This window comes from Lutzomyia longipalpis, chromosome 2, assembly GCF_024334085.1.
Source record: "Lutzomyia longipalpis isolate SR_M1_2022 chromosome 2, ASM2433408v1".
NCBI lineage: Eukaryota > Metazoa > Arthropoda > Insecta > Diptera > Psychodidae > Lutzomyia > Lutzomyia longipalpis.
Genome location: NC_074708.1, coordinates 29705770 through 29719425, shown reverse-complemented (window position 1 = coordinate 29719425; position 13656 = coordinate 29705770). Strand labels below are relative to the sequence as shown.

The window sequence follows — 13656 nt, the reverse complement described above, 5'->3', positions numbered from 1 at the left end:
TTGTTTTTTCTTAGGTTTTTTTTTCAAGTAGACAATGCCTTTTTTGTTTTTTTTTTATAAGCTTTTTGATCGAAGGGGGGGGGGGGTAAAAGGGGTAAAATGAATTAATATTTTGGCAGTTAAAACGGTTAAAATCAGACAATTTTCCCGTACTCTTTATGTTTCATGAGGTGTGGGAGCGATGTTTCACATACTGGAAAAACCCAAGTGAAACGTTACTTTGTTTTGTTTTAGGCGTTTTTATTATTTGTTGCTTGTTGAAGGAAAATTTGTTGGATTTCCTGAAATAATGTCGGAAAATGAAAGTAATTTCCCTCTGAGGACATTGTAAAGTGTGCAGAAGTAACAATAGTTTAATTATATTTGCAGAGAAAGCAGCGGTGGTTGAAGTGGTACCGTCAAATGATGAGTCAACAAATCCCGAAGGTGATGGACCGACCATGCAGAAGATCGAAGACATCATAACAATTGATCCGGAAACGTACGAACTGGATCTGAATCATCAGCGGATAGGTAAAATTGAGAATTTGGAGCCCCTCGTGCGCATTGAGCGCCTTTGCTTCCGATGGAATTTAATAAAGAAAATTGAGAATCTGGAAACTCTCACTACACTGAAAGAGTTGGAGTTCTACGACAATCAGATTACCCAGCTGGAAAATCTCGATACTCTCGTTAACCTGGAGATTCTTGATGTAAGTTTCAACCGTCTGGGGAAGATTGAAAATATTGGGATGCTAACAAATCTGGAAAAGCTCTTTCTGTGCGCCAATAAAATTCCACGCATTGAAAATTTGGATTCTCTCGTGAATCTCACAATGCTGGAATTGGGTGACAACAAACTCCGGAAGATTGAGAACCTCGATGCCTTAGTCAATCTCAAGCAGCTCTATCTGGGCAAGAATAAGATAACCCGGATTGAGAATCTCGACAAGCTGACCAATTTAACCTGCTTAAGTCTCCAGGCTAATCGTATAACAAAATTGGAGAACCTGGAGAATCTTACAGCCCTCACAGAGCTCTACATGTCTGAGAATGGGATTGAGAAGATTGAGAATTTGGAGAAAAATACAGCAATTGAAACTCTCGATTTAGCCCAGAATATGATCAGCAAGATTGAGAACTTGAGTCATCTCACAGAACTTGAGGAATTTTGGGTATTACCTGAAACATCCCTGCAAATCCTTTTTTTCTTTTAACCTTTTTTCTCTCTTATTTTTTCCAGCTCAATGATAATTCCGTGTCTGATTGGAATTGTGTAAATCATCTATCGGGAAACAAAAAATTGGCAACAATCTATCTTGAGCGCAATCCCATTGCTTCTGATGTGCAGTACCGCACGAAGCTCAAATTGGCAATAACCTCCCTCACGAAAATCGATGCTACACTCTGTCGCTAGCGCAAAAGTAGAGCAAAACACAGCTGTATAAGAAAATATCAATACCTTTGATAGGAATGAGAGATAATTTGATAAATTGCAAAACAATAAAACAGAGTCTCTTGGCAAAAGAAATAAAGGCGCTCTACTTGAGCCCATTGTCTGCTGCTCCATTTGGATTTTCATCGGAATCATCCTCATCAGATGGGTCCTCCAATTGTGCACCCAAATCTCGGAGCTGTTGCCGATACTGCTTGATTTTGGTGTCCTGCAGAGAGAAACAAAAAAATATATATGAGACAGGGCATTTAAATATAGATTTTGTCTTTTTTTTTCTTCTGTTCCCAACATTCATGCATTATAAAATTGATTAATTGAATATTAAATGTACAAGAGAAACTGTTTTAAAGAGTTTTAATCTAATTTGAGAAATTGAGGAGGATGCTTGACTAAATTACCTGATCAGTCAGTAATTCAAGTAGGTCCTCTTCGTCCTTCCTCAGCTTTTCCATTTCAAGAGACTTCTCAGTAAATTTAACCTGAAATTCCCTGAGAGCCATTGATAGTCGCTCCACTTCCTGCTGCAGTCGGGCATTTTCCATTTGGTACGCCTGAATTTGTTGTCCATCGTGTCCATGGTGATTCGGTATTCCATTCCCGGTGATATTGAGTGCAGCCACGTGATTCCCAATGTGATTGACTTGACTAGTTTCCGTAGCAGCAGCCAGTTGAGCCTTCAGCAGGATATTTGCATCAGATAATTGGGAATTGGATGCTTGTGCTTCACCCAATTGTCGTCTAATGTCTTCCATTTCATTCACATTCCTTTTTACCATGGCATGGAGTTCGGCTATTTTTGTATCTTGCTCCCGGATGATATCCTTGTACTGACTCACAATACCCGATGCTTCCTGGCTTAGGGTGAGCTCTGTGATGTTACTTCCTTCATTGCCAATTGATGTAATAGTCTTCACGATGACTGCTTCGAGAGCTTTGAAGAGTTTGCAGAATTCATGATCAAGGAGGACGTCTGTGGGTGCACGGAAACGAATCTGTGGCTGCTTTGCTGCCTTGCTGTAGCTTTCGTGCTTGGAAACTTCCCCTAATTTGGTGACGAAGGTCTCGCAACTGATGCGTTTTACGACCAATTGGCAGAGATCTTCGCGGCGGTAGTTGGAGACGGTGTTGTCATTGAATTGAATGCAAATGCCCATGAGGAAGGCACAGAGTCCCTGGATGAGGTACTCATTTTCATCATGTTCATTGGCACTGATTTGAGCAATGAGGAAGGCCACACTATTCGGAGCAGAGAGGAATCCCTTGACAGCTAGCTGGCAGTGGCAGAGCCATGTGCAGATTAGCATTAGCAGACCAATTTTGCTTTGCACACGATAATTTCCCTGCAGTAAGAGGGTTGTGCACTGCTGAAGAAGGGAGACCGGTGGACTACCCACAGCTGTGGCTAAAAGTACCCGAAGAAGCTGTTCCTTTTGAGCTGGATTCTCAATGAGGCCATGCATGAGAGCCACAGCGCTAAACCAATTGGCAAGGGCGTCCGTACTGAACAGTCCATCACAGAGAAGTTGCCCCTGCGTTAAGCTGCTCACTTCTGTGGATGATGGCAGAAGGGTCTGTACGAGACTCGTCTGACCAATCTCATTGCGATATAGATAGCATTCAAAGCAGTAGAGAACTGCACATCTTAGCGGTAGAGGCTGCTTCTCATTCACCATAGACATGAGGAGGACAACAATTGCCGGTCGTGGGGGATTGCTGGGTGCCATAACCATGCTAAGAAATTCCTGGTTGTTCATATCACCACGTACAACTTCCCCAACAGTGTTGATTGTTTCAGTTAGGATATCCGCTGGGACTCCACTACCCATGAGGACCCCACAGAGTGCCTCCAGAAGGCCACAATTTCTCATTGTCTTCTGACACGAAGCAATCACTTGATGGGAATTCCCCGGAGAGACGAGAGATCGTACTACTTGCAGCATACAATGGATGTTCGAGACTTTCTGCGGTGTCCAGCCGGTCTCCTCGAGTTCCGGAGGCATTGTGAACATTGGTGCCAGGCGTTGAATGTAGCTGCCTTCCTTGAAGAACTGCTGATTGCTGGAATTGTTCTTCAAGAGATTTAGCATCAAGATGAGGCAGTCCTCAACGACAATACCACCATCTGAACATCCCTCCTCTCGAATTACATCAAATAGCCGATCAAAAGCATTCTCAAATGCAACAATTTTTTGAATATTGGCATTCCCCTTTGTGAGCTGAATCAACAGCAACAAGGCATCATTTCGTACAACTTCCCGGCTGTCGCTTAGCAAGTCCATCAATTTAGACACTCCCATTGGACTTACGAGCACAATCTCCTGCAAATCCTTAGGTCGGTACCCAATTAGATTTGTGAGAAATTTTATCGAAGGCCATCGTACACGGAAATCATATTCCTCCAGGTAGGAGAGCACAAGTCCCACATTTTCTGGGTTCTTTATGAACATCTCCGTGAATTGCTCACCCACATTCACCGACACTGCGGGATTATCCATTTCCTCATCAAACTGCCCTGGAGCTATAATGTTGCACAGTGTGTCGAGGGCATATCCAATGATCTCACAGTCGGCTCGGTCACTTTCGAGAATCTGAACAAGTGCCGGCATTCCCTGAGCCCCAACTTCTATCCGGTACTTCCGTGAGAGGGCCTTCAAGTGTCGACAGGCATCTCGACGGTCCTCCAGGAGAGTTGATGAAGACACTCGATCCACGAGTCTCTCCACCTGGAATGCAATACAGCCAGAGCAAACATGTCAAGAAGCGCCCCAAAGATTAGCCACCCCCATTTTCCGCGGCAAGGAAACTTACAGTTTCAGCTCCACTGTCCTGCTGTCCAATCTCTGGTGTGCCCAAGACACTCTTGAGTCCCCTCTGGAAGAAATCCATAGTACCGTTGTGGAAAAGTGTCCCAATTTTCTCGTATTTTCGCGTTTTTCCTCACTGTTTTTCACAACATTTTACACGTCACTTTAAAATCCTGCGCCAAAACATTTTCAAAGGCCACTTCATCGAGAAACATGAAACATTCCCTCCGAACAGCCGCAGATTTCCGAATTTCGAATCCGAACTTGGGAACAAATTTTTTCAAATAAAATTGCGTATTTTCCAATGTTTCCAATTCATTTTTTTTTATTATACGAATGAATATTATTAAAAATATGCCTTTTAATTAAAAATAATAATAATAAAATTGGAACAAATTCATTTTTTTGATTAATTTATAAAGGTTTTTGAAAGAAATTATGTGAGCTTAATTTTTTTATTCCACGCTACGAAAATTTGTTGCACAGTGTTACTTTTCGCATTTAGTAAAAATCATCCCAGCGAGAGGAAAAAACCGCTGAAATTTCTGCGAAATACCCCAAAAATTTCCATATCCACCCATACAGGAAGTAGTAGTGTATCCAGAGGGCATAATGTCAGATGTACAGACACTCCTGGACATGGGATTCACCCGGGAGAGGATGTAAGTTACGGTTGAGGTTATGCTTCTGTTTATATTTTCTTCTTTTATCGTTCTTTTTTCATCTCTTTGTGGAAATTGCCTTGTGCAGTGAACGAGCCCTTGCAGTGACGAACCACAAAGGAGTGGAACCTGCAATGGAGTGGCTCCTTGCCCATGCTGACGATGATCTTCCGAGTGAAGTTGTGACAACCGGTACATCTGGAGAGGTGCCCGAGCAACCTCCAGCAGGTGCTGCAGGTGTTCCAGAGACTCAGCCAACGACAGAAGAGCAGAGTAAGGAAGATGAAGTGGCGAAATCCATAAAATGTGATGAATGTGGCCGACAATTCCGTTCCTCGGTCGAAGTTGAGTATCATGCTGTTAAGTCTGGACATTCGAGCTTCTCTGAATCGACAGAAGAGAAGAAACCTCTGACGGAGGAAGAGAAAAAAGCACAACTTGCACAGCTGGAAGAGAAACTCCGATTGAAGCGCATGGAAAGGGAGGAAAAGGAAAAACAAGAAGCACTAGACAAGGAAAAGGTTCGTATTCAATCTGGAAAAGATCTCCTTGAGGCACGTCGTAAGTTGGAGGATATCGAAATGGCTAAGATAATTGAAACGCGCAAACGAGAAAAGATTGAGGAGAAATTAGCCAAGGAGAGAGTTAGGGCACAAATTGCCGCAGACAAAGAAGCCAGGAAGGCAAAAATGGCTGGTGAAACTGGAGCTGCTCTTGCTGAACGTGCTGCTGAACCAGTAACACAGCAAGCTACACCATCATCCTCCACATCTGTGAGTAATCCACAGAAGAAGTACTCTAGCACAAAGATCCAAATCCGTTTGCCTGATGGAAGTTCCGTGGTGGAAACATTCGATGCCAAGGAGCAACTCTCAGCTGTGCGTCTCTTCATTCAGCTCAAGCAGGGAATGGAGGTGCCCTTCCGTCTCATGACTAACTTCCCGCGCAAGGTGTTCGATGAGGAGGATTTTGAAAAACCACTGGAAGTACTCGGTAAGTTATTTCCTTTTTATTTATTCAATCTCACTACAAATGACTACGCCCACTGATGGCATCCCGGACAAGTTTAACGGCATATTTAGCAGTGCCTGGAGATGTTGTGACCCCTGATGCTCCATGGCCGTAGTTGTGAATCACACGCATGGGTTTTCCGTAGGAAGTTTCCAAGAATTCCACTTCAACACGAACTGGATCCCGATGGGGTCGCAATCCCACTGATTCGCGAATAACCGGAGCACCCCGGAGACTTGGGAGAAGGTCTTGGCACCGTTCACGTATAGACGTTGAATCATACTTGCAAATGTTAAGGTTGAAGGAATCAAACTGACGCGTTCCTCCGAGAGTAACCCCTTCAAACCCGGGTATAATGTATGTATCGTAGTCTCCGTAGAAGGCTGTCTTCACCCATGGTGCCTTGACCTTGATGATTTGACCTCGAATGGGTACCAATTTATTGTCTCCAAGAAGCCGTTTGGATCCCAATCCCGTACAGTTGAACACCAAGTCAAAGTCCTTTTCTAGCTCCTTCAAATTTTTCACATATTGCGTCACGAAGCTCCCGCCATTCTCGCGAAATTTCTTCTCAGCCCATGGTTGGAATGTTCGAAATTCCGTCAGGAGTGTTGAGAAGAATGATCCGTACTTCCAATCACCGGGGCAGAGCTTCAATTCTGCCTCCGTAGTACGACGATACATTGGTAGGATCTTCTCAATGCGATAATTGCGCACAATTTCAGGACTAATTGATGAGAACATGTACCCTGAGAGACTGCAAATGCCCACCTTGGCACTACCTTCCTTTTTTCGCAGTCCATCCCAATGGGCGTAGGCATCCTCAATCCACTGCTGTGTAATTTTCTCATTGGGACCAGCAAAGGAGTTTGCTGGACGGAAAATTCCAGCTGCAACAGCCGAAGTTGTGTCCGTTGACCATTTTTCTGCCACAATTGTCACTCGTGCATCTCGGAATTGGCTCTGCAGCTCCAATGCTGTAGTGAGCCCCACAACACCACCACCCAAAATTCCAAAATGCATCTTGACCGTGTACGATAGAGATCACAAGACGAATGTTACTGCCGGGCAAAAATTGTAATCTTTTAGCCAATAAGTAATAAGACAATTCAGATATGGGGGTATATTGTGCGGGATGCGGAGATGCTCAATTGGTGTGATAAGAGCTTTCGGGTGAGAAAGCCAGACAACACACTCATCAAAATGCTCACAGGCGTGTACTCTGGGAAAAACTGATTATTCGTTTAATTATTTGATGAGCTTAAAACAAAATCCCCAAAATTATGAGCTTAAAGTTATTCTGAAATATATTTTTAGGTCTTGTTCCATCTTCTGTTGTGATCGTCATGAAAAATTGAGGAGCTCTTCTACTTCAACTACAAGACATGGTATTGTTAATGATATCCCCCAACTTGAATTCAAAGTAATAATGTAATATTATATAGGACTTTTGGTAATAAATAAATATAATATCAACAAGAATATCAATGTACAAATTAATTAAAAATCTCAAATTGATCGTTCAGGTCTTCTAGAACCAGAGATTATTACCAGGTCTATCCTTCTTACTGCTTCATCATCAACCTACTAATTCTTAGTAATTCTACTTGACCTAGAAAGGCCATCCAGCTGGCAATCAGGAAAAATCAGTCCAATTTCGATTAAAATTTGATCAATTAAATTAAAACAAATTTTGCTCAATTAGTTTGAGACGGTTTTGAGTGTGTTGAACATTGTATATAGTTTGACTCAATATTGTTTACTGGGTAATGTTGACTATAGAGCACATGAAACAATTTTCATTGCAATTTGTAAACATCACTTACAACTTTTCTCAAAGTTGGAGAATTTTATTGTTTTTCCGCAAGTGGCAACTATAAATAGCGAAGAAAGCCAATCTCCAACGCTAATTGCCCATTGCAATAAATCACGATGCCGTTTTTGTGGCCGAAAGAGCCTTGGCCAAATATTTGACGTGTGCGGCACGAAATCGCCGGATTTTCCTCGTGATTCGGCGGGCGTGAAATGTAACGAGCGTGGGGGAGGAAATTAATTATTCATTGTTAGCTAATTTAATTAGGAAAATAGTGGAAATTGGCACAAGTGTGAATGGGAAAGGGGTGATGGTGATTTCAGAAAGAGGAAAAGTCTTGCGGAAAAGTTGACATGACTGACAGAAGTGACAGCTTGCGCATGAAAAGTGGTTCGCAAGGAAAAATCTGCCTGGGGGGATTTTATTCAATCTCCCTGCCAAATTTTCCTCTGTTTACCAAACAACAGTGCTGTTGGTGATAAAAATGTATGCCACGGTGGTCTGTTTGTGGCAGTAGATTTGTGCAAAAAGTGCAGAAAAGGCGTGGATTGGGTGGAAAAGTGAGGTAATTTGAGGAATAATGAGTGAGATAACCTCAAAGAGGAAGGAAAAGTTAACTGGTTGAAGATTTTCCTGCGATAATATTACTTTCTGCGTCTCTCACATTTGCTTTGCGGATATATAAATCCTCTGCGTGGGCGGAGGATTGGAGGACACATCACAATGACGTCGGACTCACTGCCGATTCTTCTCATAACAGCCAACGTTGGGAGTGTCTTTGAAGATGTAAGCCCCTTGGTCCCCGCACATAGCTCTGGGAAAATCGATTTTCCCCCATTGAAAATTTACCTCAATACAAATGACCTTCTATTTTGGCCAACAGCCATCGAAATTGCTCAAAACATGGGTCAGGGAGTTTATGGATGTCATCCAAAAGTGGGAGCCGGTATTTCTGGCTGTTCACATGCAAGAAGTCGGTGGGAAGACCTATGAAAAATCTATGGAGTATGTGCAGGAATTTATTAAGATTCTCTGCGAAGCTAGTGAGTTGGCCAGCTACGATAGGATTCGGATATACCTCGATGAGGACTATCAATCAGCTGAACATTTTACCGTGAGCATCTCACATAGGGATTTTCTTTTTTTTATCTTTAAACAACAATAGAATATAATGAACTTTTTTTTTCATTTACTTTTTTCAGGCACTTGGAAATCTATACTTTGCACGCAACACTATAAAATCCATTAAAATCTGGAACTTCCTTATTCACGAGTGGGAAGATGTTGTGGGAAAAAGTATCCACACGGGCAGTATTGAGAGCATTCCCACAAAAGAGAAGGCCAAATTCCCACAAAATTTCTTCCCAGAATGTAAATGGTCACGCAAGGGCTTCCTTCGTACACGCTGGGATATTGAGGGAACAGTAATGGATTTTGTCAACATTCACCTATTTCACGATGCCTCCAACTTGGCGGCATGTGAGGAATTCCCATCGGTTTACTGCAAGAGTCGCAGAAGGGCACTTGTTCATACCCTGGAGCGTTTTGAGAAGGACACTGCTAATACACGAGCTCCATACTTTGTCTTTGGTGACTTTAATTTCCGCTGTGATACTGAGGGGGTCGTGAAGAAGCTCACGGAAGCCCTCACGGCCCACAGGGTGGCAAATTCAAAGAGCACTGACAGTGTTAAAATGCAGTATCGCGATGCAGATGGGCAAAATGTACTTACAGTGGGCAAGAAGGAGTTTACCCATGCTGATCACCAGACGCAGTTCAAGGGAGAATGGCTGCGAAAGTTTGACCGAGAACTGGATCCACTTCAGGAAATTCTTTTTGAGTATCCTGTAGGTCCTTTTAATCTTCCCTGTCTTAGTTTTAGGTAGTAGTAAACATGTTTTCTCGTTGTAGATTGCATTCCCACCGTCCTACCCATTTGAGGAGGATCCAGAAATGCCGCAAAACTACATGAATTCCCGCTGCCCGGGATGGTGTGATAGGATTCTCATGAGTCCTTCAGCTAAACAATTGATTGCCAATGAAAACATCAAGTACTCACTCATCGGGGAGGGTTCTTGCATGGGAGATCATAAGGTGAGTTTTAATTGCTCTAAATTTATTTTATTACCTACTTTTTTATGGAATTTGCACTGCGTTTTGAGGTAATAAATTTTGGTGTGAAAATTAAATATTTACTCAGAAAAGAGAAAATCCGTTTAAACACTATCGTGCATAATTTTATGGTCACTTTGAACAACAAAAAAAAATTGTTAATTTATGTAAAACTTGTCTCAAATATGTAAATGTAAAATTAGTATGTGCTCACTCAGTCACCTTCTACAGGAATGCGGATCTATTAATCTAGATTAGATTGTGGGAATTTATAATGGATAAAAAAATAATTAAAGAATAGAAGAGTTTGCACGCGAGCTGGAAAATATATAATGTATAGATTTATAAACAAGTTGTCATTAGAAATTGTATAAATCTTCTAATTATTTTTTTTATCTGTGTGATCACAATAATTTGTGAGGAAGTGTTTTGCATAAAATGATAACATATTTTAAAAAAAAGACTTTCGAAATCTCTTTTAGAGAGAAATGTGGGAATTTAAAGAGTAAACATGCAGAAAAAAAAAGATTATTTATCTCTCTAATTCAAATAATTTCGCATCCTCTTGCAGCCAGTCTACCTGCAATTCGAACTGAAGCCAAACCAAGGTACGATTCAGTGTAGTTGCTCCCCGCATGTGCTAATGAAAAATTCATCATCGTTGAGTTGCTTGTCGTGTAGTAGGCGTTTTGCACAAATTCTTGTAGAGTGGCAAAAATTAGATAATATCCCATACAATACGTTGCTGAAGAAGCAACCTGAGCCCATTGCTCCACCACTCAATAATATTCAAATTAACGTTACGGACACGGAGAATAATCTCAATGTGTGCATGTGTGCCTTCTACGAGGACCCCGGGGCGGCACCCACAGGCACAATGGAGCGCCTTGAGGAGAATAGCATCTGTCCACGGTGCCGGAATATAATAAGTCAGCAACCAATGGAGCATCGACGTGCCCTCATCTCGCAACGTCTCATGTTGGCTAATGATGTGATTGTCAATCGGATAGATACGCAACTTCTCAATACATACAGTAGTGCGGCAATTGGGGCGCGTCCTGACCCATATACACCCGAAAGTGCCGAATCTCGATCGCCTGTTATCGATCGAAGTGCCCCTGAGTTTGGGGAAGAGGTTTCGAGGTCACACACCCGAAGCGATGGGGCGACAAATGAGCAGAGTAGTGTTGCGAGTGGTGGAGTTAATCCGAATCAACTGAAATCTCGCCTTGAACGATTACAGCGGAAGAGTCGCAGTGACGATGATTGCGATGACTTTCTCCAAAGACAAAACAATTGTTGCTCTTGTATTATCACCTGAACTATCATCACTGATTCTTTTTATTTTTAATTTTATCTGTAAATTTGCATAAATATGAAATGAAAATTGCAATTCCTTAATCTTCAATTACATTGAAAAATTAAAGAAAAAAGAGAGAAAAGTTCTTTAGAATTGCAATTTTCATCTAAAGCAATTTTTATTCAATTTTTTTAATTTTGCCATTTTAAGTTTTTTTTTCAAGTTTCCCTTGGACACCTTTGCTATTCGATGGTTTATCTGCTAAATTTTATTCCACCACCTTTTCAGCACTTTTGGTTCAATGGTTAATGTTTATCTCATTATATAGTTTAATCTGTGTATTATATTGGAAAAAATTCTTCTTGAGAGTATCAAATCAATTTGCCAGTAAATTGGTCTTTTATGAAGGATTCACTAATTGTAAGAAAATATTATTTGAAAGTCATTAAATAAACCAAAGCAGATTTTGTAGGTTTTCACGGGATTAATTAAGGCGTTTAGTTATTAAAATTCAGCTTTTTCGTGTTCTGTAATTAGATTCCGTAATTAGTTTTGGACTTCAGTGCCTTGTTTAAGGGTTAAGGCTACACCAACTAAGGGTTACCCATTTTGGGAGGGCTTTAGTTAGAAGTCAGACTAAGAAGGTTCCTGTCCTCTCCGAATGGGAGAAGAAAAGAAGAAGAAGATTACAGCTTTAACGGCAATTAATTTTATTAAATTAGGGACATTTATCTAATAATCCTTATTTGTATGGACATTCTCGTTGTAATAATAGTCATCAATATTTGTAAGATAAAAGTAGGGCTCTCATTCTCTTTAAAAATCTTAAAAGAAAGTCTCCAAATCCTTTTAATAATAATTTCCTCTTGCAGAGTAATTTCTAATTTCTATGTACATATAAGGTTAAAAATTAAGCAAAACTTAAAAATTCTTTAAGATTGAGATGACTTTCAAAATCATTAAGTTGAGTTCATAAATTGATTGATACTCTCATTGTAGAGAAAATAAGAAATTCTTTTAGAAAAAAAATGCATTCAAATGCATGGCATTTAATCCGTCAAATCGATGTTTCTAATTTCCATGCAGATTTATATATTTTTTTAATTAAAATTATAATGAATAAATTGTTGAAAAATGTACATTTCTCCTCATGCTATAACGTTTCCTTTCTCTGTGTCTTTTGTGCTCTCAAAACAAAAATATTGGATCAAATTTATTTGGTAATCAAACACACACACAGGAACAATGGAGAGCTCTCGTGAGATTGGTGAAATAATCGCAGCGATTAATGATATGATTGAGAATGAATTTGCAAAGCAATTGGATGTGAAGAGGCACTCCTACATTCAAATTAATTCCGGAGATGATGGTGATGTTCTGCTCAATGGGCAGGCAATGATATTTCGCGAGACAACCGTGTGAACATGTTCAATTGAATGGGAATCAAAATTGTTCATTTTTTTTTACTCTTTCCTTTTGTACCTAAAAAATGAATTTAGGATATTATTATATTTACTTTATAAATCTACCTCCGTCCCAATTTTAATACAAACAGTATTGTTCTTAAAAATGTTTGTTAATGTTTACTTTGTAATAAAAAAAAATGCATCGTACCAATGAACATGATGAGTAATGAGAAAATCCATTATTATAGCGAGAGACTTTGTGCAGATTTTTCTTACGATTCATGAAGGTTTTATAATTTTTTTTCTTTGCGGAAATGAAAAAAAGGAGAAATGGAAAAACAATCCATTTCTCTAATTTGTCCTCCTTTGTATTTATAAGTAAAATTTAATTATAAACGTGAAAAGCACCATGCCTCACAAAATATTTTCATTCAAGAAAAATATCACATTTTTTTTAGAACACATTGTGTGAATCTCCATTCAATTGTATAGGGATATAATAGAAAATATTAAGATCACCCATAAAGCATTCGTAGAGGGTTCATTCGAGTCATTTTTTCTATAGATAATTAGTTTAATATGATATAAAAAAATATTGTTGTAGTGCATAAGACAAGTTCTTTGAAACATTTAATTCCAATTATTATATATGAAATATATATAAAAATAAGCTAGTCAACTTCTATAGAAATAAATAAACGTTTAGAAATGTTGTTCTTGTTGTGCCCTAGAATGAAAATTTGAGAAATTGATTTATAGCACATACAATAAAATATACCTATAATTAAAAAACAAACAAAAAAACATGTATGTTAATCAAAGGATGTTTTATGGACATGGTATTCCAGCCAACTCCACAGGAAAATATATAAATTAATAATAATAATAAAAACATGAAAGTAAAGTTCAATATTACATAACAATAAAACAAAACAAATTTTGTGAATTTTAGCAATGAATTTGTGGCAATAGTTTATCAGGAGAACAAGAAAAGAAACAAGAAATGAGCTTCAAATTCGTATATTCCGTGTCCGCCGGTTTTTTTGATGAAAATCTTTAAATTTAAATAAATGTTGGTCAAGAGATGGTCAGTGTATTGAGTTGTTTTTATTC

At 39.6% G+C, this 13656-nt stretch overlaps 4 protein-coding genes across 6 annotated transcripts; 3 read left to right on the top strand and 1 right to left on the bottom strand.

The window, feature by feature from the left end:
- The first annotated feature begins 188 nt into the window (after positions 1-188).
- LOC129790024 (protein phosphatase 1 regulatory subunit 7) lies at positions 189-1779 on the top strand. The gene is made up of 3 exons (XM_055827180.1): positions 189-305; positions 370-1154; positions 1223-1779. Exons 1-3 carry the CDS (start codon positions 290-292, stop codon positions 1394-1396), a joined length of 975 nt encoding a protein of 324 aa, XP_055683155.1. The 5' UTR covers positions 189-289; the 3' UTR covers positions 1397-1779.
- On the bottom strand, positions 1425-4528 carry LOC129790020 (general vesicular transport factor p115). Its single transcript, XM_055827175.1, has 3 exons — positions 4244-4528; positions 1834-4158; positions 1425-1643 (listed from the first exon to the last, which is right to left on the bottom strand). Exons 1-3 carry the CDS (start codon positions 4319-4321, stop codon positions 1521-1523), a joined length of 2526 nt encoding a protein of 841 aa, XP_055683150.1. The 5' UTR covers positions 4322-4528; the 3' UTR covers positions 1425-1520.
- Positions 4529-4721: 193 nt separating this feature from the next.
- LOC129790023 (UBX domain-containing protein 1) lies at positions 4722-7394 on the top strand. Of its 2 annotated transcripts, XM_055827179.1 has the most exons (3): positions 4790-4901; positions 4990-5894; positions 7230-7394. In XM_055827179.1, the coding sequence occupies exons 1-3, from the start codon at positions 4852-4854 to the stop codon at positions 7268-7270; spliced, it is 996 nt and encodes a 331-aa protein (XP_055683154.1). In that variant the 5' UTR covers positions 4790-4851; the 3' UTR covers positions 7271-7394. The 2 variants fall into 2 exon arrangements, with proteins under 2 accessions (XP_055683153.1, XP_055683154.1); XM_055827178.1 differs by having other exon boundaries at positions 4722-4901; positions 4990-7394.
- Positions 7395-8218: 824 nt separating this feature from the next.
- LOC129790021 (inositol polyphosphate-5-phosphatase A) lies at positions 8219-13639 on the top strand. Of its 2 annotated transcripts, XM_055827177.1 has the most exons (6): positions 8219-8511; positions 8609-8839; positions 8928-9572; positions 9637-9819; positions 10409-10445; positions 12378-13639. In XM_055827177.1, exons 1-6 carry the CDS (start codon positions 8449-8451, stop codon positions 12557-12559), a joined length of 1341 nt encoding a protein of 446 aa, XP_055683152.1. In that variant the 5' UTR covers positions 8219-8448; the 3' UTR covers positions 12560-13639. The 2 variants fall into 2 exon arrangements, with proteins under 2 accessions (XP_055683152.1, XP_055683151.1); XM_055827176.1 differs by lacking the exon at positions 12378-13639 and having other exon boundaries at positions 10409-12276.
- Positions 13640-13656: the final 17 nt, after the last annotated feature.

Excerpts from the sequence above, each read along its gene's own strand:
- LOC129790024 (XM_055827180.1), top strand. Across the intron at positions 1,155-1,222 it reads CAGAACTTGAGGAATTTTGG|CTCAATGATAATTCCGTGTC; the intron begins GTATTACCTGAA and ends TATTTTTTCCAG.
- LOC129790020 (XM_055827175.1), bottom strand. The coding sequence starts at position 4,321 with ATGGATTTCTTCCAGAGGGGACTCAAGAGTGTCTTGGGCACACCAGAG. Across the intron at positions 4,159-4,243 it reads AGGACAGTGGAGCTGAAACT|GTGGAGAGACTCGTGGATCG; the intron begins GTAAGTTTCCTT and ends ATTGCATTCCAG. Across the intron at positions 1,644-1,833 it reads TTGAATTACTGACTGATCAG|GACACCAAAATCAAGCAGTA; the intron begins GTAATTTAGTCA and ends TTCTCTCTGCAG.
- LOC129790023 (XM_055827178.1), top strand. The coding sequence starts at position 4,852 with ATGTCAGATGTACAGACACTCCTGGACATGGGATTCACCCGGGAGAGG. Across the intron at positions 4,902-4,989 it reads GGATTCACCCGGGAGAGGAT|TGAACGAGCCCTTGCAGTGA; the intron begins GTAAGTTACGGT and ends TGCCTTGTGCAG.
- LOC129790021 (XM_055827176.1), top strand. The coding sequence starts at position 8,449 with ATGACGTCGGACTCACTGCCGATTCTTCTCATAACAGCCAACGTTGGG. Across the intron at positions 8,840-8,927 it reads AATCAGCTGAACATTTTACC|GCACTTGGAAATCTATACTT; the intron begins GTGAGCATCTCA and ends TACTTTTTTCAG. Across the intron at positions 9,820-10,408 it reads CTTGCATGGGAGATCATAAG|CCAGTCTACCTGCAATTCGA; the intron begins GTGAGTTTTAAT and ends ATCCTCTTGCAG.